Source organism: Hibiscus syriacus, unplaced genomic scaffold, assembly GCF_006381635.1.
Source record: "Hibiscus syriacus cultivar Baekdansim isolate YM2019G1 unplaced genomic scaffold, ASM638163v2 tig00113725_pilon, whole genome shotgun sequence".
NCBI classification, from domain to species: Eukaryota; Viridiplantae; Streptophyta; class Magnoliopsida; order Malvales; family Malvaceae; genus Hibiscus; species Hibiscus syriacus.
The window spans coordinates 713327-738937 of record NW_024063471.1 but is presented as its reverse complement, the minus strand read 5'-3'; the positions used below and the strand labels follow the sequence as shown (position 1 = coordinate 738937).

The following is a 25611-nucleotide window of genomic DNA, read 5'->3' as shown; positions in this document are numbered from 1 at the left end:
TATATCCAAACTAAGATGCCATAATGATTTTTAATTGGCTTTTATTTCATGTGATTGTAAATTTTGATCAATAAGTAATCATTCTTTTCAAATCATTGAGTAGGTGACTGTTGGAGAAAATGTCGAATACAAGTTATATATATTTGATGCTTGCTAACAAAGATACAATAAATTAATTACTAAATAAAATAAAAATAAAAACTAATTGATATGTCAAATCTTTGTCTACATGAAATAGGCAATTCGGTTGCTTCATAGTTTCTTGTCTGCTTAATTTTAATATTCAAACTGAAAAAAAGAAGAAAGTTTCTCATACCGACTGCAGTCTGCAAGGCAGAGCAGGTTAGTAGAATCTGAATGATTTTTTTGTCATTGCCATCATATAATTTTGGTTATCAAAATATGAAATTAGTTTATTTTTTTGGGTGATTTGAGCCAACAAAACATGGATTAAGATTCCTTAATGACGTGTTATAACTGTTGGTCTTGGAACAATCTAAACAGATTGTTTCTTAAACTATTGTTCCATTGATAAAACAACTCGATCCTTTGGTTTTCTTCTCTGCAACAAGTACAATAATGGAAGGTTTTTGGTTAAAAGAAGGGAAATAAAAAACAACTTGAAATGAATGCATGGACCGAGTATTGACCATAGCCGAAACCAGGCATGTTACCATGGTTACTGGCCAGGTTATTGTGGTCCTTCATGTCTGTTCAGTTTGCATCATGGCATTCAACGAGTTTTAATATACCCGGAGTTATGTATTTGAAAATTCTTCCCCAAAAAAAAACTACTATGTCCCATTTCCAAGGCTCATGTAAGTGACCTACACTTATTTGGCTACTTCGGTTCCTTTGGACAAAGTGCCAGCCAGCATGGGTTTTGTTGCAGCGCTTTCACAAAAGCAATCATGCTCCCTAAAGATGGATGAAACAAGGTTTTCTGGGGTCCTGTTTGATCAGTTTTTGTAGGCAAACATAGTGGTCTCTTCTCTATGCCATTTTCAATCCAACTTTCTATGCGTCTGTAAAGCTCCACAGATTCATGAACCTTTCATCTTATTTAGTGTGTGATGATGCCTCATTGGCCTTTGTTGCTCTGTGCAATCTTGCGTCTTACGTTTGCTTTATCTTGACAGATCGTGACTTCCCCTGTTTGATTAAATGTGGTCCACACGGCATTGATTTTTCCGGCTTACTTTATGCTTCTTTCTTCAACAAAACCTTTTCCTTGGATAAGCTCTTTTCAATTCAAATTGCCAAAACTTCCACCAAACAATCAAGAGATGAGGAAACTTCTTTGTTGCACAAATATATTGTATGTATAGATGTCATGTATGCATGGATGAATGTTACCTCAATTGCCCTAAGTCCGTAGTGTGGTCTGCTAAATAGTTATCTGGTTTTACTAATGATATTAGTAAGAGTCCAATTTAACACTCATTTTCCGATTTTACTGTTATGTTAGAAATAGTTCATTCGGCCAACCGATTTTACTGGTGATGTTAGAAATAGTTCATTAATCCAACGACAAGTCAGCTGCAAGTTCTGTATCTAATAAAGCAAAGAAATCACCAGTTATAATGATGGTTACAAGTAGTAATCTTGTTACCTATATTTAAAGCAAACCAGCACAAGGCTTTGTAGCCATGATTAAAAATACACATCACAGGGGAATTAGTTTCCCATAATCAAAGCTATTAATGATGTTTCCAATCCGTAGCCGAAACAAAAGGGTTGCATTTAGGTTCTAGAAACAGCAACCTCCACGGGCAAAATGTCAAGTGATCTCCACCATCACTAAACATGGTTCAAGCTTCCCACCAAAATTTACAGTTGACATTGCCCCAAAATAATGTGATTGATACGGTAAAGTTTTTACAAAATATTCTACCACATGCTTTCTCCATGATCCACGACAAACGTATTTAGTCAGTTACCTTTGCTCCAACCCCAAGCGATGTAGCTATCTTGTGATGCAAAGTCCTGCAAGATCAGTAACAAGCTCATTATAACAAGGACATATAACCTAATGATGCAAAGTCAGGAAAGAATATAACGTACAAGCTGACTCAAGCGGAACTCTGGTGGCGTATCAAGCACTATGTTTATTGGATCATCTTCCAGGTTTTGACACTCCTCCAGATCCTTCTTGAGATGTTCTGCTCCTAACAGAATGTAATCAGAAAGACGGGGTTTGCTGTCCAGCATTCCATCATTACCATTAGCATCGTCCCTCTTTGGCGACTGGCTTTGAAGGAGCTCATCACAAAGAGACAGCCCTTCCACTAGCTGTTGCGAATCCAACAAAAACTGTGATTCACCATCCCACCATTTTGAATCTTCCTCAACATGATTGCCATTTTCATTGTCATTGTCATTATCTAACATCTGATTAACATGATTTTCCTGACCAGGTAGATCATCGTGACTGGAACTTTCAAATTCAGCTGGAACTTCATCTTCAACATGCTGCATTGTAGGATACTTTGCTGAAAAATCCTGAGAGAAAGAGAACACCAGGACCTTTTTTTTTAAATGGCCACTTGCATCACAAAGCACATGTATGCATTGCCTCCACTTGTTATTAACCACGATTCGTTACATGAAAATCTCCTAGAAAACAATTTTTGTATATTATGGGGAAATGGAGTAATCCAAAACAATGAGATGTTTCTTGTCTGAGGAAAGGTAGCCTAAGAGAATATGGTCTCAATTATTATACGGCTTCAAGCAGATAAAAGGCAATACAGAACTCCAAGCCAGCTAGGAAAACATGAACAAGAAATTACCTGAGCAGAGGGGTTGATGCCAGAAATGGTATAGTCCTGTCCTTGGTCATATTCCTGGCATTGCCTCCCTGTTCTTGGAGGGTCAGGTGTCACAGACTTGGGAGTCACAGGATCTACTTTTTCAATCATTGAATCAGTCGTTTCAGGTAAATCCTGCTCAGTTTTATCAGCCTGTTTATTTTGTTGCTGTTGTTGCTGATGAAATATTTTAGAAATAACATACTCCCCGTCTTTTTCATCCTCCTCGATTCCTAGATGATATTGGTGCATCACCCAATTAGTCTTCTCCGCTTTTCCACCCTTGGTCATTGTCATATAGAGAACCATAATCTTCTTGCATCCTCTTTGAACACCATCCAACAACACTGGTTTTGTCCTACCAGTCTTATGCCAGCGGACATCTCCAAAATCATCACCATGGATCTTTCGACGTTTCCGAGTTCCAGTATTGTAAGCCTTGATAGCTCGATGAAAGAATTGGGACACGCTTCCATCTTCCTTAACCCCTAAAGTTTCAGTTTTCAAAATTACTGTTAGTAAAAAAGATGATTAAAAAAAGAGGTAGAGAAAACCTTCAATCTTTAACCAACCTGGTAATTTTTGGGGATGCGTATAACAGATTCCATCATCGTTTTCAATGGTTGGGATGAATTCATTGATGAACGGATGGGGTTTTGAATCTTCCACACCAACTTTTGTAAGTAAATGCCATATTATTTCTTGATCAGACGGATCAAATTTGACACCTCGAGGTAACCCTGGCCATGCTTGTTTCACCTAGAAACACACACCTTTAGTTGCTATGTACATTACATGTACCAATGCCCACTGTTCATTGTTATGAACATTAACCAATGCCATAATATTTATGGTTACTAGTAAGTCGAGCAAGAAAAACGATTGCTTAAACAGTGAAATCAGAACATCAAGAGTTTTGTTACATGTCCATAAAAACAATAATACTTGGATTATGATTGTCACAACAGTTATAATCTACAATATCTCCAAATTTCATTGAATATAATTGGTATACTAATGATAAATCTAGACATCTGATACTACATATAAACCACATTGCAAGTAAATTGCAAATAAATAGTTAACTGTAAGACAAAATTTAGCTCAGCTGAAATTAGGATTTTCCAAGTTAAAGCATGATAAGCATTTATAATACAGTGTACCTGACCTGACCAATAGAAGAGGTACACAGATGACCTAGTTAGGATGCTATATGGTAAAATCTTAGCTTCTATAAGTATCATTTCGTTTTATTGCTTATATGATGCTGAGAAAGGCCCCGTGCTACTAATATACACTCGAGATGCATAATGATGATCAGCACAGACCGCGATAAGCTTGTTCAACTAATCGCTTTAGGAACCGAAAGCATATAACATAAATCAATGGAAAAAGAGAGAAACTTATACATCACTGTTGTCGATAATATGACGGCAATTCGGACAAGATTTGGTCGGGTTGCTTTTCCATTCCGCCCTTCCAGGATCGGATGCACTCCTGATTTTTGTTGCAATTCTGTTACCATCCACCAACCATGTTCTGCATAAAGCACCCAAAAATGAGCAAAAGCCATCAGCATTAGTAGTTATGTTCTCCGTTATGGTATGCAATCATCATGTCAGTAAATAAAAACCCAGAAAATCAAAACATCATCTATATATGTTACATTAATGGAATACAACAACAAAAAACCCTAACCATAAACAAACAATTCGAATGAATTAACAACTGCCCATATGATCTTTTCACTTCCTAGAAAATATCAAGAAAATCAACAAGTTTTCTTCAAAAAGGGAAGGATTTTAGGAAAGGATTCAAAAGAACAATATAAGGAGCAGAAACTGCTCTACGCAAAGTAACCATTTTTCTCAAGAGAAGAGGAAGGCAATCAACTTACCCAGCCATGATATAAAAAGCAATAGATCAAAGCATGTGTTTTTCTTTTCCCTCGCAGCTTTGGGTTCTTTGGAAAAGGATTTTGAATATTCTACAGCAGAATACACTATTAGCTTCTCAGTTTATTTGAGGCACTAGATTTTTTTTAACTCATAAAATGTACTGTTTTTTATGTGGTTTTGAAATTTGAAACTGGATTAGTGGGATGTGAAAGGACGTATTTTTACTTTATAAATTATAGGAAAAAAAATCATTTTTTAAGTCTTAAAGCCAAATGTGTAGTCGCTAACAGAGCAGATAATTTATGGAAGTTTTGTTTTTTACATCAAAAAGATTCTATGCGATGCCTTCAAAGAACTTCCGTTGACTACAGTTTTGATCAACACCCCATTATAGCCATGCTTAAGAATTGAAAAGCTACCTTCTTCTTAATCACGTTGACTGATTGATTGACTGTGTTGGGCTTGAGATTGAACTCACAGCCTTAATCTTAGACTTTACAGAGAGCCCGGAACATTCATGTTCATGTCTGAAATGGAGAAAAACAACAGTATCTCACTTGTTGGGCTGTTCGGCTGGTGGTTTGTACCTGGACCCAGTTTTATGGAAATATCTTTTTACCAAATGTATTAGAATTTCAAGGATGTTGCTGCTTATAATTTAATTGTGTTAGATTTTATCTGTGAAAATAACTAGTCAGTATTCATCTTCGATTCTTCAAACAAGTAAATTTGTTTAACAATATATCTTTTAAAATTTATTATTTTTCAAATAAGTAAACTTGGCAAGGTAAATTTTGATTTTATCGAACAAGTTATTTATGTAGAAACAAACTTTTAAAAATATTATATAAAAGTGTAATTTAAAATTTAATTGTTTGAAATTATTATTAAAAAGTAAGTTTCAAAAAGTAAAATGTTCATTCTAGGCATTATAGCATTTAAATTATATTTACATTTATTAATATTAAGAGATATCAACTTAAATTATAATAAAAAATAAAAAATATTTTAAGATAATTTAGTAATAATATTTTTAATGTTAACTACATGGAAAGTCACTTATATTTTTGTTCTGTCCACTTTTGGTCATTGATTTCAAAATACATAAGATATGGTCATCTTCAATTTTATTTAATTAACATATGGTCTTTTCGTTTTTATTTAATTAAGATGTGGTTGTCACGAGTTAATTGTTGTTAACAATTAAAGGGATATGTGACGTGATTGTTAATATAATCACACATTTGGTCTCTGTTATTTACATATTATCTCAGTTTAGTCATACTTTTAAATAGATTTTAACATAAAATATATATTTTTAAATGAAAATAAAAATAAAATACTTTTAAATAAAATATTCTCCCAATTTTCTTTCCTTTGTTTTCTTTCAACTAAAGGGTGACACATGTCACTCTTTGATTGGTGAAAATAAATATATTAAATTAAAATAAAGTTAATCATCTAACCGAAAGGTGGCACGTGGCATTAGGTGTGAGCAAAAATCAACTCGACTCGAAGAATCGATTTTTTCGACTCGACTCATGAAAACTTGATTCTAATTAACTTCGAGTTCACTACAACAAAATAGAGTTTTAGTGGCGATTTTTTAGTCCTATAGCGGCGTTTTTAAGCGTCGCTAAAAGAACTTGCGGCGATAAGAAAAACACCGCAAGAAACGCCGGCGATACTAGCGCCGCTAAAGTTAGCGACGTTTGAGAACAAAAAACGCCGTATAGATCAAGATTTATAGCGGCGTTTTTGGAACAAACGCCTCAAAAGGTCGATATCTATAGCGGCGTTTTTGGATACAAACACCGTAAAAGGTCAGATCTAGTGGTGTTTTTGGATATAAACGTCGCAAAAGGATATATCTATTGTGGCGTTTTTGGATACAAACGCCGCAAAAGAGTAGATCTATAGCGGCGTTATTGAAAAACGCCGCTAATTACCTTGTCTTTAGTGGCTTTTGTTTTCTAAAACGCCACTACATGTTATGGTATTTAGGGGCGTTTGTGGTAAAAAAACGCCGCTATTAACTATGTTTATATTGGCGTTTTCTTCACAAAACGCCACAAAAGAATCTGAATTCTGGTGGCTTTTATTTTTTATTTACAAACAAACACCTAATATATAATTAACTGATTTCGCATATATCATATTCCACTTTATATTACGCAAACTTAATATTCTATAGCATTATCTAATAACAATAAAAATACAAAAATTAATTTCGAAACAAATGATGCAGAAAAATAAATCAAATTTTATAAACTTAAATTAAAATGTAACATAGTTCAACATTGTTCACTAGAATTTAGTCTAAGTTCTTTCTCTTTCAATTAAAAAAGCATTGTTCACTCAAATAAAAAACAATTTTCTAATGGAAATTTGTATTGATCTGCAACTTCAGTTGATTCTTTTCATCAGAATGTCCTTCAATTCAAATAACAATGAAAACAATGGATTCAGAGACAATATATTACAAGAGATATTTAATATCCTAAACAAATGAACTAAATCAATAGTACAAAACCATAAACATTATTTGCGTCATGAATTTTATCATGAGAACAGTTTTCCTACTGAACAGTATTGCAAGTTTGGAAACCGGAACTAGAAACTCTTGTATGGAGAGCGAAGCAATACCTAGAGTTTTGCATGTCATTTCCTGGTAAGGTGGAAACTGAATGTGATACGAGTTCGAAGAGCAGTTCACCAGTAGGTTCACACTGAAATGAAGCAACCTGTATCAGTGATAAACTAAATATATATCTCATAAAATTATTTTCAGAAGCTAGACAATTCATTATTTTCCCTCATAAATAAGGTTTTTTTTACTTTAGTCATCCAGAAAAAATTGACACAAAGCATTTGGTTTGGTAAATAAATTTGACTTTCCGTTTTACTTTGAGTGTTCATGGAGTGTGGGTTTTTGAGTCTTGGCAAAAGATAATTTTACAAATATTTTCAGTAAATTCATCATCTAATCATGAAGAACTGAAGTGATATATAAAATAAAATGCAGTGTAGGGAAACAAAGATGATGCAGGCAAGACAACACATGCAATTAATCACAAAACCGCATGCTACATCAACCACATGCAATAAGATCAAGAAAATACCCCCATGCATCAACTCAAATATGCATATGATTGAATTTGAGAAATTTTCCTTACCTGTAAATATCTTAGTTTCAATCCATGATTCGTGACACATAACAAGTTAAGCCTACACTAATAGCAATATGAGCCAACATGTAAATATTTCTCTCTACATATATATATATATATATATATATATATATATATATATATATATATATCGTAATAGTTGTGAAATCCTAGTGCAGCAAATAATAGTTGTCAGACATACATACTGCATTTTCTGGACATCATCTTTACTAAGTACACCCAATTTCCTCAAGCTCTATTCCAAGACTGAAGCACGAGTATCCCTAGCATTTAGAAATATCATATCATTGGCACCAATTATTCAGGACTCTAGAGAAGCATAAGGGGAAACCTGAAAAAACTCAAAATCTTTTCCAATTAAAAAAGAAGATTCACCATATGTGCAAAACTCTAATAAGAAACGTTTTTTCATAAGTTAATTTTATCAAGCCAAGTTCTAGAGTTTCTACAGGGAACTTATGCATAAATTAGTGCAAAGTTAAAAGTGCAGATATATCTGTTATATGTATTGAAAAATACCAACATCAATGGTTTAAATAGATCCCTAAAACTACAGTCTTTGAGATCTGCACAGATGACTCCCTTCTTGGAGTAAGCATAAATTGGACCAGAAGAGAAGAGTTAATAATATAATACTTCAGATATTCCTCACTACAAATATGAATTCCAAAGCCAATTAGTCAAGTTCCGAAAGCTATAATCACTAAGAGAAGAAACATATAAATCATAGCATCAGATCAAGAAGAAAATGTGTCACCTGTAAATCCTGAACAACTGTTGCTGGTGGCCGACTTGAACCATTTGTTGGGATAAATTACGCAACAAAGGTAGAACCCTGGGAGGTATAAGAGTAGGAGGTGTGTAAACAGCATTTTCTAAGTTCTTTTGGTGTCAGAATCTTTCTTGTTATCACCTCGCTTCGCAGGTGATGCTGACGGTCGCAATGAATCTGGCAGGTCATCGAAAAGGCGTTCATGTTCCACCACCTCACTGAAGTTCAAACAACATGTAGAACACTTTTAACATTTCTTATTATAAGATAATCACCAAACATATTAGCATAATGCAGTATAATTTTAAAACCAACCTGTAGTTTGTTAATAGATTTTTAAACTCATCTTTTAATTTTGAGATAGCTTTTGTCAGCAAATTATTGGCATGGGTAAGTACACCAGCTGTACTTTTAAAACTTTTGTGGTTAGTGAAATACTGAATGTTGCTTCTCAGCTGATCAATTGCTTCAAGATAGCTCTGAAGATCCTCGTGTGGACCTCTCAGAATCTTTGCCTCTGCCTATAGCACATAAAAATTAGTACAAACATCAGGCATTTACAATCCAAACAACATCTCATTTCCAAATTATATGGTATAATCGAGAAAATAAAAACTAAATTTGAAAATCAACTTTTGTTTGGCCGCAGAATAATACGAAATTATTCATCACGTTTAAAATTTAGAATTTGTCTTCTAACTCAAAGCGATTATTCTTCCTTTCTAGAATGAAATATTATATATATCGTGAACACCAAATAGATCCAATAAACAGATAATAATTAGGCTTATTTTATTAATACTATAAACAAATCAGCGATAAAATAACCGGAATTATTATCATGGTAACCATACAATGTCCAGAAGCGTCCAAAGAAATAATGCAGAGAATAACATGTTGGGGCTCAAGCATGCAAGGGTCATTGGCATTTCAATAATAGGTATGGGAAATATATACAGAACCTTGGCAAGTTTCTTCTCCTTGCGAGCTTGTCGCTCCCTCTCATCATATTCTTGGTTTTCCTTCTCAACCAATCGAAGGTGATTCCAGATCTGTAATCCAAAAACTCTAATCAACAGATCCCAATTTCTCGGTGATTAGTGCAATGATACAGGAAATAAAGAAACGAGTAGAGGATTTTCATGCATATTATTTTAGGTTTATACAACGAGAAGGGAACAAGATAACCCACCTTTTAGCAACTGATTGGAGTTTAGGGTCGATAGAACAAATCAGCGATAGAGAAACCCTAAGCAAGTAGAATCTCGAGCCGCTAAACACTGACGATGGATTGATCCACCGTAGAGAAACTTTCAAACATGGTCTCTTCGTAGTATTTCATATCTATCTTCTTTTTTATTTTTCTTTCGTCGAAGAGCTCTCATCGTCTATTTTCAAAGGAAGCAAGGGAATGAAAAGCCAGCTCCCACAATTTCCATTTTTTAGGCAGTATTTATTTTTCAGCAAAACTCATTTATTATTTTTCCTTTGTTCGAAACGGCTGTGGTGAACAGCTGGATCGCATTTATTTAATTCAATAAAACCACTGGCTTTTTTTTTGTCAAAAAAATAATGTAGTAATTTTTTTAATATTTATATATATGTCTTATATTATATGAGATGAACAAATGTAAATCAACAAACACTCATTTCAAAATGCCTTGATCCATTTTATTATTCTGCAAATCTCAAAATAATTAATAAAAGACAATTGTGTTCTCAATTTAAAGAATGTATTTACAACATAAAGTTGCTAGCAATAGGGGCTCCAACTAAAGCACGAGTCTATAACGGCATTTGTATAAAAACGCCACTAAAGCATGAGTGTACAGCGGTGTTTGTAAAAAAATCCACTAAAGTTAGAGTCTATAGCGGCGTTTGTATAAAAACGCCACTAAAGGACAAGTCTATAGCGGCGTTTGTATTAAAACGCCACTAAAGTATGAGTCTTTAGCGACGTTTACATAAAAACGCCAATAAAGTATGAGTCTTTAGTGGCGTTTGTATAAAAATGCCACTAAAATATGACTATATAGCGGCGTTTGTATTAAAAACGCCACTAAAGAACGAGTCTTTAGCGGCGTTTGTATAAAAACGCCACTAAAGTACAAGTCTATAGCAGCGTTTGTATAAAAACACCACTAAAATACGAGTCTATAGCGGTGTTTGTATAAAAACGTCGCTAAAGTACAGTCTTTATCGGTGTTTGTATTAAAAACGCCATTAAAGTATGAGTATTTAGCGGTTGTAATGGTTGTAATTTCATAAACTGTAGTCGACTCGAAAAAATTTCAAGTTCAAACCAAGTTTTAAAATACAACTTGAATAACTCGAAAAATTTACTAATTAGTGGATTAATTTTCAAGTTTGAGTTGAGTCTCTCGACTTTGTATCATAAATGTATATCACATATGAAAAAAATATATGAAGAAATACACATGTATTGTATATGGTTATAAAAGATCATTTAAATTGGAATCATATAATATCATAATATTAATAATTAAATTTAAACGGAAACATAAAAATTTGACTTAACTCGACTCTAAAAAATTTCAAGTCAACTTTGAGTTGTAAAATATGACTCGTCAACTCGAATAACTCGCATTTTTTTACTAGACTCGATCAAACGCTCACCCCTACGTGGCATGACATGTGACAACATTTGATTGGAGGATTGAATTTATTTTCATTTATTAAAAGTATGACTTAATTGAGAGAATATATAAATAACATGGACCAAATGTTTGATTATATCAAAATATTTAATTGTATTAACGGCAGTCAACTCGTGGTGACCACGTCTTAATTAAATAAAAACAAAAGTGATCTCATCTTATATTTTTTAAGTTAGTGATCAAAAGTGGACAAAACATAAACATAAGTGATTTTCCATGTAGTTAACCCTATTTTTATATATGAAATACTTTATTAAGAAAAAATATTATCAATATTTTTTAACATGAGGACATAAAATTATTATAAAATAATAATTTAAATACTTGTTTTAAAAAAAGAATATTACAAAGAAATTAGTAGTTAAAATAAATTATTAAGTAATAAATTATTTTTAAGGATGTTAGTATTAAATTATTAAAATAAAATGTAAATACATAAACATCCAACCATGGTCATCATCATTATTCTACTCTCTTTTTTAATAAAAATTAACGAATTAATTTAACAACTTTTTTTAATCATATTAATTCTTAATTTAATATTAAAATCGATACAAATATTAAAAATTCAGTAGTATATGATGCAATCTTTTCTTAATTTTAGTTTTAGATTGTCTTTGCGTCATACATAAAATTATAGTAATAAAGATTAGTTGGTATTAAAACAAATTTAAGTGATAATTAAATTAATTTTAATAGCTTAAAACTTCTTTATATTAATTAGAGAGATATAAGTTATTTGGTCTTATAGAAAATTATAAAATGGACCCTCGTTAAAAATTAACGACATTCTGAGCTGAATGTTAATCTAGTGTCTAAGATATGATAGTCGTTTGAGATTATGAGATCATATTATCAGATTGTCGTTAATTTATTAATGAAAAATGATGAATTTGGAACATAATGAATAGCCGAGTGATAATTATGTAACTTTTAATAGCCAGGGGACTCAACAAAGCAACATCCTACAGTTAAAGGATCATTTTGTAACTTTTGATAGTCGAGTGACTCAACAAAGTAACATTGTACAGTCCGGGGATCATTTGTATAATTTATCCTATTATTTTAGTTACTATCATTTAAATAATTAAGTGATATAATTAATAAATTAATAGATGAATAATTCATTTGTAAACTTCCCATAATGAGGTGGTTGTCAATGCAATTTACCCTAAGTCTTATAATAGTGTCTGATTTTAAGAATTGCTTTGTCGATTAATATCGAAACGTTTCAAAGACTCTGAATATATTTCGGATTTCTTTCGAATATTTCATTAAAGTACAATATATCATAAAACTTTAATTAAGGCATTTTTATGTTGAATTGTGTGTGACCATTGTTAATGTAATTTTTCTTATGTGTATTAATGAATTTTAATTCTAATATTATTTTTTTTTCAAATTTTACTCCTTCCCAAGCAAATAAAACATACACTAAAAGATTGGTTCAAGTGATTAGTAGTTGATTCCGCTTAAGCATTTCTCGAGTTTGAAAGATCGTTCTAAGAACGATGGTATATTATGGGGCATATTATTAATTGAATTTTACACTGGTTTGAAAGAAATATTATTTGGGACTCCTATTGGCGGATTTAGATGATGTTCTGATTCAAGTAGATGGTATTTTGAGTGAGCTATATGATTTAAACATAATTGAAGAACTTAAGACAACCCCCGGAATGTAAAAAGCACAAGGAAAGTGAGGAAAATTGCGTTATATGTTTGGAGGATGTAAAGGACTTGGACGCATCCAAGCCTGGTTGTCATTATTTTCCTATTTGTCATTCCCATATATTGTAACCCCTTGTGTTTCTGATTCTTCAAGATACATTTACAAATGGTTGGGAAAACTTTAGTTTTTGCTTATTTTTTTATTACTTTTGTTTCAAGTAATTGCTATTTTCTGCATCAGTATTTATTGTACTTGTTGGAGATGTTGCAACGACCAAATTGATCTTGCTATCTATTATTTCTGTGTCAAGTAATCTTTAATCTTTACCGATCAATGGGTTCTCTAAAATGGTCAAGCAAAGCCCACTGACATTTATGAAGTAGTAGCTAGCAGCTAGAGATGCTAGCTGATATATGTGCTAATGGTTGATGGATGTAAATTGTTGTTGATTATTGATGTAATAGCAGTGCCTGCAGCCTAACTAACGGGAAAGAGTTATGTAACACTTGCTATCTCCCAATTCTCAACTGAGATGAATACCGTTTAGAATATTTGGAATATATCCATCCCAGTTAAGGGTATCCCATTAATTAAAGCCTTCATATAGCAGGGCAGGCCATTTAGAAAATTTTCTACCCATGCCCTGGGAAATTGTACATGATTTCCATTCCCATTAAAGTTAATAAAAAGCTAGCTAGATTCAATAGCAAATAGCAAAGTGTCCCATTTCTTGTTTGATAGGAGAATCTCTATACGTACTGTATCAACAAAATTGGTGGAATATTGTCAAACTCTGAGCATATGGAAGGCAAAATCTCATCCATATTTATGCATATTATATACACATATATATGTCTGTATTTTTCTGGTCATCCAATTAGCCAAACAAAATGGTTTGCTTCGCTTACCGTTGGTAGAAAGTAAGCGTACAAACCCTACAAGCAAGTGTTGCTGTTCTAATGGCATCTTATGATGGGGAAATTACACAAGCCCGAACTGATGAGTTATTGCCATCTCCGAAACAGGCTGATCAGCTGATATATATTCATCTGCTGTTTAGTCTTATTCAATTACCGTCACATTCTATGCTCGGGGCCACTTCCTTGGTATTGTGGGTTTGAAGCATAGTACTATAAATTAGGCCGCAACGCAGCGTAACGCTCGCATCGTAGCGTAACGCTCGCATCGTAATGTTTTTAAGGTTATTGCGACGCAATATTGGCGCAACGCGATAAGGGAAACGCATCAAGATTGTTGCGGTAAAAAACAGTTACGTAACACCGCAACACGCTATAAATTGCGTCCCAACAAACTTTAAATTATCTGAAATATAAAATTACATATATGAATTGTTCTAATTTAATTCTTAAAATTGGATTATAAATATATATCATTAATAATATCGTAATAGTTATGTTTAAAATTAGTTACTTAAATTTGAATTAATTAAATTATTTATTAACATTATTTTAAAATTAAATTGATTTAAATTAAATTTTCTCATATCTAAAATTGACGTGATTAATTTTAAATTAAAATTTTATATTAACATTAAGTATCATAATTATATGTTTATTTATTATTATATAAATTTTGTATAAAAGAAGAATTCACTTTATAATACTATAATAGTATATATATTTTATCTATTTACTATGAAACTATAAAATTTTATCTAATATATAATATAAAGAATAAATAAATAAATTATAAAAAAATAAAAAAAGAATATATTTATTGAAAAAATAAAAAAGTGATGGTGTATGCGTATAGAGGTAAAGGCATAGAAAATCAAATAATTTGGGATCAAACCAATGTAAATAAATAATATTATAAATAAAATTAAAAAAAATGAATATATTCCTTTGATAGTATGCGTATAATAGACAGAAAAAAATAATAGTGTGTGTGATGATGATAATGATGATGGTGATGATGATATTGACGACGACGACGACGATTGTGGTTGTGATGATCATGGTGGTGATAATAAAAGTACGTACCAACCAGAATATGGACACATTTATTCTAATGTTTTTCATAAAGATCAAGGTACGTCTAGATATCCTTACTATGATAATTCAGGTTTGTATAGAACAAATGCATCACAAAATAGAAGAAATGATGATGATATAACTCATAGGAGGATGGGAGAACACTTTTATGATTCATTTGCAAGTTCATCATCATGTAATTCAGCTACAAATGATAATGAAATTAATTAGTGAATCATCTCATGATTCTCATTCTTACCAACCAAATTTATGTGATCCACCTTACCTTGAACAAAATCCAAGTTATGGATTTTTTTGTCATCATTTATCATACAACATGTTTCCTACCAATTATGCATCTTATGATGCACATAATGTGATGTTTTCTTCACGTGGAATAGGAATGAATTAAAACTAAGACAATGACGAAGATATAAATGCTTTAGACCTGTCACGCCATTTTGGTAGTGAACTGTAAGATATAAATTTTTTTATATTTGTAGTTATGTATTATTTTCTTTCTAAGTTATGTAAAATGAACATTTTTATGTTATAATATAAAAAAAATTGATATGATTTCAGTGATATTGTTTATATGTTATTCATTAACATTATAATTGTTATTACTCATTATCCAGTCTGATAACACTTCTATATTTATTATTTTTTAATAAATTTTTATCTATGAAATTAAATTTTTTATTTTCAAAATAAAATATTAAAAGAGTATATTAATATTAGTATATTAATAGATAACTGTAAAATGTATAAATATAATTTTTTATATGTATTGTGATTTTTGAGGAAGAGATCACGCCTACGACAGCCGTAACACGTTACGTAACGTCAATAGCATCTGCAACCGCGACACTTTAACTACATTCGCAACAAAATTCGTAAATGCAGTTTGATACTATGGTTTGAAAGGACAAAAAACAGGCTAAATAAAACTAAAACAACCCACATGAACAGATTCACACACACATGTATATAGTTACCCATCAACTTGCCTGTTTTTTTTTTTACCTCTCTTCTTCTTTGCTTGCTAATTCATCGACAAGTATTACTTAACCGTGATAAAAGGAGAAACATCATTTGCATTTTAAGGGGTATCACTTTTGTTTTGCTTTTGGGAAACAATTCTGTGAGAGAGTAGGCAATATGGAAAACAACCCCTCAAAAAGCAACTGGTCTATTACTAGTCTTTCAATTCAATCTAAGCAAACAAAACAACCACTGTACATTTATACATAGCGTCAAATTTCAGTACATGGAAACAGAAAAATATCAATCAAAAAGTGACAACACCCACCACCAAGATTATATTGTAAAACAATATGAATATTGGTAATTTGTATTTATTTGCTTGAAGATTCGTGCAGACAGTTCCTGTACTGTATCCATATCCATATCCATATCCATTTCCGTACATATATTTTCTCATCAAAGCTAACAAAAAATTGCAAGTAAATGGCTTCCAAGTAAACATCTTTCCGGCCATTGTGTGTTTGCATGTTAAGTTTGAATCAAATTCAATTGATACAAATTGGGGAAAGTAAAACTCTTAGTTTGATAAAAAAATGTGAAAGCTTTTAATTCTTTTATATAAGAAATAGTAGATTTCTACTTTATAAGTTTACTTTATAATATGTAACTATCCTTATAAAATAGACATTAGATACTAGGGTTAGGGATCAAGTTATTGATAGAGATTCCTCTTCTATTGTTCTTCTTTTAAGAATTTTCTTCTCTTTGCCTATAATTTTTCTTAAAATAAATTTTCAGGTGAATTGGATATATATCTAATCATTGATCACATTATCTTCTAAATTACCAAATATGATATAGAGTTATGAGATACATGGAAACATTATTGAGTGTCCATAAACGATTAGTGGAGTATCTGAATTTCAAAACTGTTGGTTTTCTTTTTTTGACTTTTGTTGGCAAAGTAGTTTATTCCCTGACACTTACCCTTATCTCTTGTTATGAGTAACCCAGCCACTGTCCCATTATTTGAGATCACCCTCAATCCAACAAGTGGCATCGTTTTCACCGGATGGCTTTGCAAGAAAATATCATCTACCCAAATTATTACTTTGTAGAACACAATCGAATAGACCTCGATTATTTATTTTCACTTAAACTTGTGCTAAAATGAATATGGCTCCAAGAAAAAGGGAAATGAAAAACAAAGAAATTATGCAGTACGAGAGAGATGGAGCTAGCTATTTTATTTTGAGTGAACCAACTTCATGTAGAGAATGGAAATAAATGGATTATGAGGTGTAGTAAAGATGAGAAAGTGCAGTGCAGATGAGGACGCTATTCAGATGGAAACATATCAGCCAACGTGCATTAGGGTTTTTTAGAAACCCTCTTTTTGGTAATGGATACAGGGTTGTACTACTTCTATAACTAGCTAGCCATGCAGACATATATTATATATGTATGTACTTAGTGGGAATTAAATAGTCAAACTTTTCTTTTTCTCGCTGAAACCTGCAGGCCAAAGCTGCTACTGCAAACAGTTTGCAAGAAAAATGAGCACGGAACTTAATTACCATTCTGACTAGATTTGTTTCTCATGATTAATGCATCTATTAATGATTAAAATTAGCTCAAACAAATAAGTTTCCTGCAAAGGATCCCAATGAACAATGAAGGGCGCCAGAGGGAAAATGAAACCTCGAAAGCGACATTTGGTCTTCCAGTCAAACAAAGTCCCCTTTGCAAATGCACATTCCTGGGCTGTAAAAGCACACTCCACCCCTCCACGAATCTAAATGATCAAATCGAGTTGTAGCCAATTTAAAATTATTAAGCTTAATTTGAACTTAAGATAAAAAATTGAAGTTAAATTTAAGCTTGAAAAATTTTAAACTCAAAATATTCTGAGACTTAGTTTAATTTAAATTTAAACTTGAGTTAGGTTCAAACTTGAACAAAGCTCGAAATTAAACCTTAAATATATAAAAACATAATAATATATATTTTAAAATAAAATTTCAATATTAATATTATTAATAATTTAATTTAAAATTTTAAAATTTTTAATATATTATTTTTTCGAATCAAATAACAATTAGCTCACTTTCGTTAAAAACTCAAATTAAACTCATTTACATTGAGTATTAATCAAATTTTGATCAAACCAAAATCAAATAACTTGCGTTATGGTATATTTTGAGACCTACCCCTCAACATTTTACATTCCTATCGTATATCATATTCCCCTCGCCATAATTAATTATTGTCCTTGTGTTTTCTTTCTCGCTTGCTTGCTTTGCTTTCTCCGAGTCTTGCTCTCGTGTAACCCAAGCTAGGTAACCTAGGTTTTACCAGAGGAGACCATGTCTGTTCTCTTTCTCTCTCTTTTGTTGGTTCTGATACTCTTCTTCTTATGGCATCTTTCGATCTTTCTATCTCAAAAGAAGAAAGAGAATAAGGAAGAAATATGAAGTATTGCTATAAAGCAACAAACCCACACCCACGTGAAGTGTCACAATACCGGAACTTGGGGGCTTCTTCCTACTACTAATACTACTACTACTCATCAATTTATCCCCTCACTTTCGTTAGCTTCTCTGCCTCCACTCACTTTCACTGCGGTGTTCCCTCTTCTTCCATTTCCTTTTAAAAAAGATGAACAACCACTTTTGTCTCCCATAGATGCTTTCTACTTGCGTGATTTATCAGCTTCTGCTAGTCCCCGACTGTCTTAATTCGCGTCCATGTTTTCTTCAAGCAATAGTTATAACCCTTCTCCCTTGATTCCTGGAAGCTCTTTTTCAGGCGATAAACAGCCGGCAGACTCTTCAATGGAGGATCATCATCATCCCTCTCCTTTCTTTAACTTTACTGTACCCTTTTTTGATCATGATGATGATGTGTGTGTTGCTTATGAGTAATCTTCTATCACTAGCACAGCAACAGATCTTGGGGTCTACTAGCAACAATGCACCGCCGGATTCCGAGATCAATGCGGCTTCTCCGATTATGGAAACCAAAAAAGTTTTATCGAATAACCGGAAGAGAAGTACCGGTAACAGTGCAAAGCAGGGGACTCCTCGGAAGAGGACCGGGAAGAAAGACAGGCACAGCAAGATCTATACTGCTCATGGTCCGAGAGATCGGCGGATGAGGCTGTCACTTCAAATTGCCCGTAAGTTTTTTGATCTCCAGGACATGTTGGGGTTCGACAAGGCGAGCAAAACTATCGAATGGCTCTTCTCTAAATCCAAGGCTTCCATCAAGGAACTCACCGAGAATCTGCCGGCAGCACTGAAGCACGGATGCAGTACCGGCGGTGGAAAGAGCGTGTCATCAACCTCTGAAAGCGAAGTGGTGTCAGCCGCAAAGTATCGAGACAATACGGGAGAGCAGCAATGTACCATTGCAAGAGGTGAATCCATGAGAAGTAGTGCTACAACTAGAGTGGCCAAGGAAAGAAAATCACGTAAAGTTTCATTCAATCATGTTGCTAGAGAATCCAGGGACAAGGCGAGAGCAAGAGCAAGGGAGAGAACTAGAGAGAAGATGAAAATGAAAGGGATTGCGAAAACGAGTAACATTTCAGATGAGTTGATACAATTGCAGTCCTCGAGTCCTCTCCAAATTGGAGAATATTCTGATCCCTCTACTGAAACAAACAATAGTCTGATGGTAGTGGCCGAGGAAGAAGATAAAGTACCCCAACATAATACTGTACACTCGCAAACGCTAGAACATCAAATGGATTATGTAGGCAGCATTGAGAGATTTCTGGGAATCACAAGATCGTCATCCATGTTTAATTACTCGAATAACATGACAGACTCAAGCGGAGAATACTCAGCGGAAAATTGTCCAGTTTTTTCAGGAAATTGGGGCATGAGAAATGAGAGGATCCAATACAGTTACTGTGCAATGACAAGCATCAAGGACTCGACAGGTAATACCCAAGAACAAAACCCTAGTATAATTTTCATGACGGATCCAAACGAGCAAGAGCAAAAATCTAGCTCGAATTTCATTGCCAACTCATATGCAAAAGTAATGAATCATAATTCAGACTTGACGAACCCCTCAAATGGCCATGCAGGAAGAAACCCTACTTCCTTTCTCATGTCCACCCCCTCAGACATTGGCTTCCGTTCAGATTACCAAGAAAACCCTGTTGTTGCCAGCAAATTCCACAAATTTTACTAATGAGATTGTATGATAAAAACCCTTTCCTATTTCCTAATTGTGTAAGCAAAAATTGTTCCTCTATCATGAATTTGATTTTCTGTGTGATGAATCCTCTCTGCTAAAATAAATGGTGGAATGGGTTGAATATTGTTGTGTTTCTTCTATCAAATTTATATGAGTTTGACTTTGTGGTTTATCATATTCTAGTATTTCAGTGTTTCTTCTTGTTACTATTATATAAAGTTGCCCACTAAATCAGAGACAAATCACATATATCCTGTTTACCTTCCACTAGTGAGGAAGATAAATGTTCACATTATATGTATATGATTTAGGGTGAAAAATAAGAAGGAAAATAAATATAATCAATCATTGATGACAAAGAGTGCTCATGTTTTTGGTGCCTTCTGCATGTTTTTTCATTAGCTAGCTAGGAGCCTAGGAAGGACTTAATCTGTTCCGTAACTAGCTATACGCTTAATTAGAGCCGTGGGATTCTTCACTTCCTTCCCCTGTAGAGCTAATTTATTCTAATGCACCTTATGATAGCTATGAGCTTTACATTGGTATCACCAGAAGTTTTTGGAGATTCAATGCACTGCAAGGTACAAAGACTTGGTTATTTATTTATGATTGATGGCAACAACAAATAGGTCGTGATGATTGTATACGATTCATTAATGAATATTCCCTTTTATTTGAGTGGAGAATCATAGTAGGTATAAGAACGGTTGTTGATCGGTATCTAAATCTTTTATCTTCATAAGGAGATAAAAGAGATGAGTGATCTAACCCTTTCTTTTGGTATTGATCGAAATATTTTATAATGATCATTAATATTAGTATCTGGTGTAGTATCGGTTTACGGTAGATTTAACATTGATAGGTCACATAGATGCACTTGAAGTGAGAGAAGTCATTTAAGGTTCTTTCTCTCTTTCGAAGTTTTAACTATGGAGGGGTTCTCTAAAGATCCTAAGGTGTGGATAACAACTCTGCGGACCGGATAGACTGAGGGGTGGGGCAATCGCTCCCTGAATATTTTTTTATTTTTTTCTATATATTTTCAATTGAAAATCTGTTTTCTCTTCTTGTGGGATTTTATAAAAGTTCATCTCCTAGAATTTTATATGTTCAAATTTGCCTTCTTAACATAAAATTCTGCGTCTGTCCCCGTTTGCGAGGTAGCTAAGGGGTACAGATATATATGTAGTTTTCACCACCTCAGTTACAGGTTGCAACAAGAATTCATATACGAGGGAGTACGTGCTGTTAGTTATCACAGATAGAAAGATTTATATTTCTCAAAATATCTACTTTTATCCTGATGAATTCTCTCTTTCTTGATAACCCAATACACAGCATGATGCAACAAATTGATGCTGAAATTTTGACTGTACCTATTCGTAAATGTGATGTTACAGTAGTCAGAACACATGAACAAACCAGGGAAACCGAAAACTAAGTGCAGTAAATTTGTTTCTGTGGAATTCCATACTTCCTTACATTTATTCTGAACTTCTTGATGAGTTAGAAAACCCCGAGGTGACTTGGTCTATACTTTGGTAAAACATTGTACTTACCACTGAATGCAATAGCAATTGCAGATTCTTTTGTGTTTTTCTCAAATATTATGAATAAAGTTGATCTGTAGAGTTTTATTTCGCTCGTTACCTTAATGTCAATCTTAATGGTTCTTCTGCGCCAACTGCTTATAGCCTTATAATGTTGATCTTTAGCTGTAAACGTAATGCTCTTATAACCTATAAGATCAAGGAAGGCGTTTTGAACATATACCAAATATTATATATTCAGCTGGAAAGCAAAATCATCATCAGGGTATAATATGAAATAAAGCACAACATGCACAACAATTATTCAAACAATATGTTATAAAAGGCTGCTAGACTGGTAGTTTTCATTTGGTTTCGATCGACCAGCTGAATCTCTATATGTCAAGTTAGATGGCTTTCTAGCTCTGTTTTGAAAACCGGACCGGACCGGCCGGTTCAACCGGGAACCGTTGCTTAGTCCGGTTCAATCTAAACCGGTTGAACCGCTATTAGTAAACCGGCCAGAACCGCTGAACCGTTCGAACCGGACCGACTGAAAACCGGAAAAAAACTAAAAAAACCGGGAAAAACTGGGATTTTTGTTTTTTTTTTAATTAAACCAAACAATGTCGTTTGTTAAACGAGCCAAGTCGAACTCGAGTATTGCTGAGCTCGACTCGAACTTGAAAACTTTAAAAGTAAGCTCAACTCAACTCAAACTCACAAGCTAAAAATTATCAAGTTCAACTCAAACTCGAAATATAATATTGAAACTTGAACTCAAAAAGGCTTGAACTCAAAAAAAAAATAGAAGCTCGATTGAAACCTAAAATTCAAGCTTGATTGAAGTGAAAGAATAGTTCACTCAATGCTCACCAAAAGGCTCCATGATTTTGAATGCCAAATTTCCTCTATTATTTATAGAAGTTATTTGTGATGCGCTTCTATGTTTCTTAGCAATGTGAGATTGTTTTGTTCTCATATTTTTACTCTTTAGACTTTTGGGATGTTCTTCTATGTTTCTTAGCCATGTGAGATTGTTTTAAAAAAAAATTAAACCAAACAATATCATTTGTTATGATTTTTTTAACCCCAAATTTATTTTTTAATTATAGTTATATAATTATATTTATTATTTAATATTTTACCTTAAATATTATGTTGTAGTTAATTTGAATCATTTTGTTTCACTTGATTTTATGGTTTTTAACTTATATATGTTATGACTTGCTTTGAATATGACTTGTGATATAAAAAAATTATTTTTTATTAAATATTTGGTACTTTTTTTAATTTTTTAAATAATTATGACGTCGTCCGGTTCTTCCGACCGATCGACCGGTTCGACCGGTTGAACCAATGAATCGGTAGCATGACCGGTTCGCTAACCGGTCCGGTTTTGAAAACCATGCTTTCTAGCTTGTTTCTCATGAACTTTCTTAGCTATCATATTATATCTTTGAATGTGATCTCAGATGCATTCATCCCAGACATAGAAGGTGACAGATAGAGGCATGTTGAGGCTTGTGGTTGCCGGTGTTGATCCATGGAATACAAAAAACGGGAATATCGGAAAAGTTGTATGGAGAAAAGGATGGCATCAGCGCAGCTTGGCAAACAAGATTAGGTTTGTTGGGGGTGACGGGAACAGTAGCTACCCACTTCGGGACCTTGGGTTTTGTAATATGTTATTTGCCAAGTGCCGACTAATGCTGATAACTACGTATCTCCAAAACCCTTGAAAGATAGATAACCATTTGCTCTGCCCAACGGCTGTGCCCCCGACCGGGCGCCGCCGGAATGTTTAAAACTTAAATGCTAAATCAATAACTTGTCGTCGTCAATCAAAACATGTGATAAAATTCCTACGGCTGATGTCACAGTGATTTCGAATAGTAAGAGAGCGAGTCCAAACATTTTTCTCTTCCATTGTGGGCCCTGAATATTTGGGCTTGTTTGGAGCAGTAATATTGGTCGCATTGTTTTGGATTCGATGCTTTCACGTATTTTCCTTTTGTCTCCCTCTCTTACTACGTCTTAGCATATCTGTTGTGTCCCTTCAAAAAATTCATGTCCTATTTAATTTTTTAATAATATAAAATAATTATAAGATAATATATGTTCATAATCTTTCTTAATTATTAACAATCTCTTAATCAATAACAATATACACATCTTATAAATATAATTATTTGAGCTTAATTTCTCTAAAAGAAATAAGCTTCTCTTTATTCTACTTATTACCTAATAACTAAGGATAATTTTCTAAAAATTGAGTATAAATTTTGTTTTAAAATTGATTCTTAAGTTTTTTTAATTGAGTAGACATATAAAAATGAAATGAAAAATAAAAAATAGAAAGAAAATAAATATTAAATGTGTTTGGTAGTAGAACATAGATAAAGTATAATGAGAGTGATGATCATTTTCTATCCTCATGTGTAAGATATTTATTTTAATTTGAAAAGAAAAGAGGGAAAACATTTAGAGAAATGTAAACTAATATAATGTAAATTAATTTAAAATTATGTATTTTTCAAAGCATATTTTTCTTCTTTTATTTTTTTTATTTCTACCAAGATCCAAGGGGATATAAGATAATAAAATAAGATAGAATTTAATCGTTTCATAGAAGTAAAATTTTATTGATTGTTGTAATTCCCCAAATGAATATTGTCCCTTGAGATTAACACAATTTTTTAAAATTTTATACACGTAGAATCTCTTTATTTATAGGCTTAGAGAATAGGCAGAAACCACTCAAAAGTATCTCATTAATTGCAGGTAATGGGTTGTCTCTAATCAACTATTATTAGGGTGTGCAAAACTACCCGATCGGGTTGACCAGACCTGTCGATCCGGACCTAAAAAATTGGATAATTTTCTAAAAAAAATTATCCCCATTTCCCGGGTCGGGTCCGGGTTATAAAATCTAATTTTTTGGGTACCTGATTACCTAAGTACCCGGTTAGTTTTTATTTTATTATATATAATATAATATAATATAATATAATATAATATAATAAATTGTTTATATTATAGATTATTAGATTTTGTATTTCGAACTTTTAAATTTTATGTTAAGATATTATAGTATGTAATTCGAAGTTTCGAACATTTAAATGTGTATATTTTTTTAAAATTAATAATTTGAAAATGAAAATAAAAAAAGCGGGTACCTGCAAAATCCAGATATCCGGATTTGCACACCCCTACCTATTACAATGATAATTTAGAAAAAACTGAAAATCAACAGTCAAAATACTCATAATTTCAGTAACTATGGATCTAGGGGAGAGCGTTGATAGAATCGTGTCTAGTCAAAAAATTAAATAAATTAAGAATGTGAAGAGATTGTTTAGTAGAGTTGGAAAATGATAGGAAAGAAAAATAAGTTTTAAAAAAGATACGTATCACCATCGGTGATACTTATTGCAGGAAAAAAAAATTATTATATTAAATAAATTAAATTAAAAAATATCTTCCAATCATATAGTGATATTTGTCAACGTCTGGTTAGAGATTAAATTTATTTAATCGAATTAAAATTAGGATTAAATTGATAAAATATGTAAATATTAAAGATAATTATACTGTTTCTTTAACAACGACATCATCTCTTCTGTTAAATATTAATAACTGGTGGTTTGATTAACAATACTTAAATATTTAAATGAATATATGCTTTAATTTTCTATTCAATAAAGACGTCACACATCACAATTTTACCAGTTGAGTTTTTTTAATATGAGGAAATAGATAATAAAAAAAATATAGTAAGATAGTTTTATTTATTTTATACTAAATTCAAATAAAATAATATTATCAATGATAAAAAAGTAAAGTAAACTATAAAATTTAAAAGTAAATA

The 25611-nt window shown here is 32.5% G+C and overlaps 1 protein-coding gene, 1 long non-coding RNA gene and 1 pseudogene across 2 annotated transcripts; 1 reads left to right on the top strand and 2 right to left on the bottom strand.

Moving 5' to 3' along the window:
- Nucleotides 1-1617: 1617 nt before the first annotated feature.
- LOC120187343 (SUPPRESSOR OF GAMMA RESPONSE 1-like) lies at nt 1618-4844 on the bottom strand. The gene is made up of 6 exons (XM_039191083.1): nt 4708-4844; nt 4220-4349; nt 3383-3569; nt 2793-3298; nt 2065-2502; nt 1618-1986 (listed from the first exon to the last, which is right to left on the bottom strand). Exons 1-6 carry the CDS (start codon nt 4713-4715, stop codon nt 1933-1935), a joined length of 1323 nt encoding a protein of 440 aa, XP_039047014.1. The 5' UTR covers nt 4716-4844; the 3' UTR covers nt 1618-1932.
- Nucleotides 4845-7368: 2524 nt separating this feature from the next.
- Nucleotides 7369-10059, bottom strand: LOC120187579. The gene is made up of 5 exons (XR_005522309.1): nt 9864-10059; nt 9634-9723; nt 8987-9192; nt 8657-8889; nt 7369-7437 (listed from the first exon to the last, which is right to left on the bottom strand). It is a non-coding gene; the product is annotated as an uncharacterized LOC120187579 (long non-coding RNA).
- Nucleotides 10060-18644: 8585 nt separating this feature from the next.
- On the top strand, nt 18645-20242 carry LOC120187745 (annotated as a pseudogene).
- The last annotated feature ends 5369 nt before the right edge of the window (nt 20243-25611 follow it).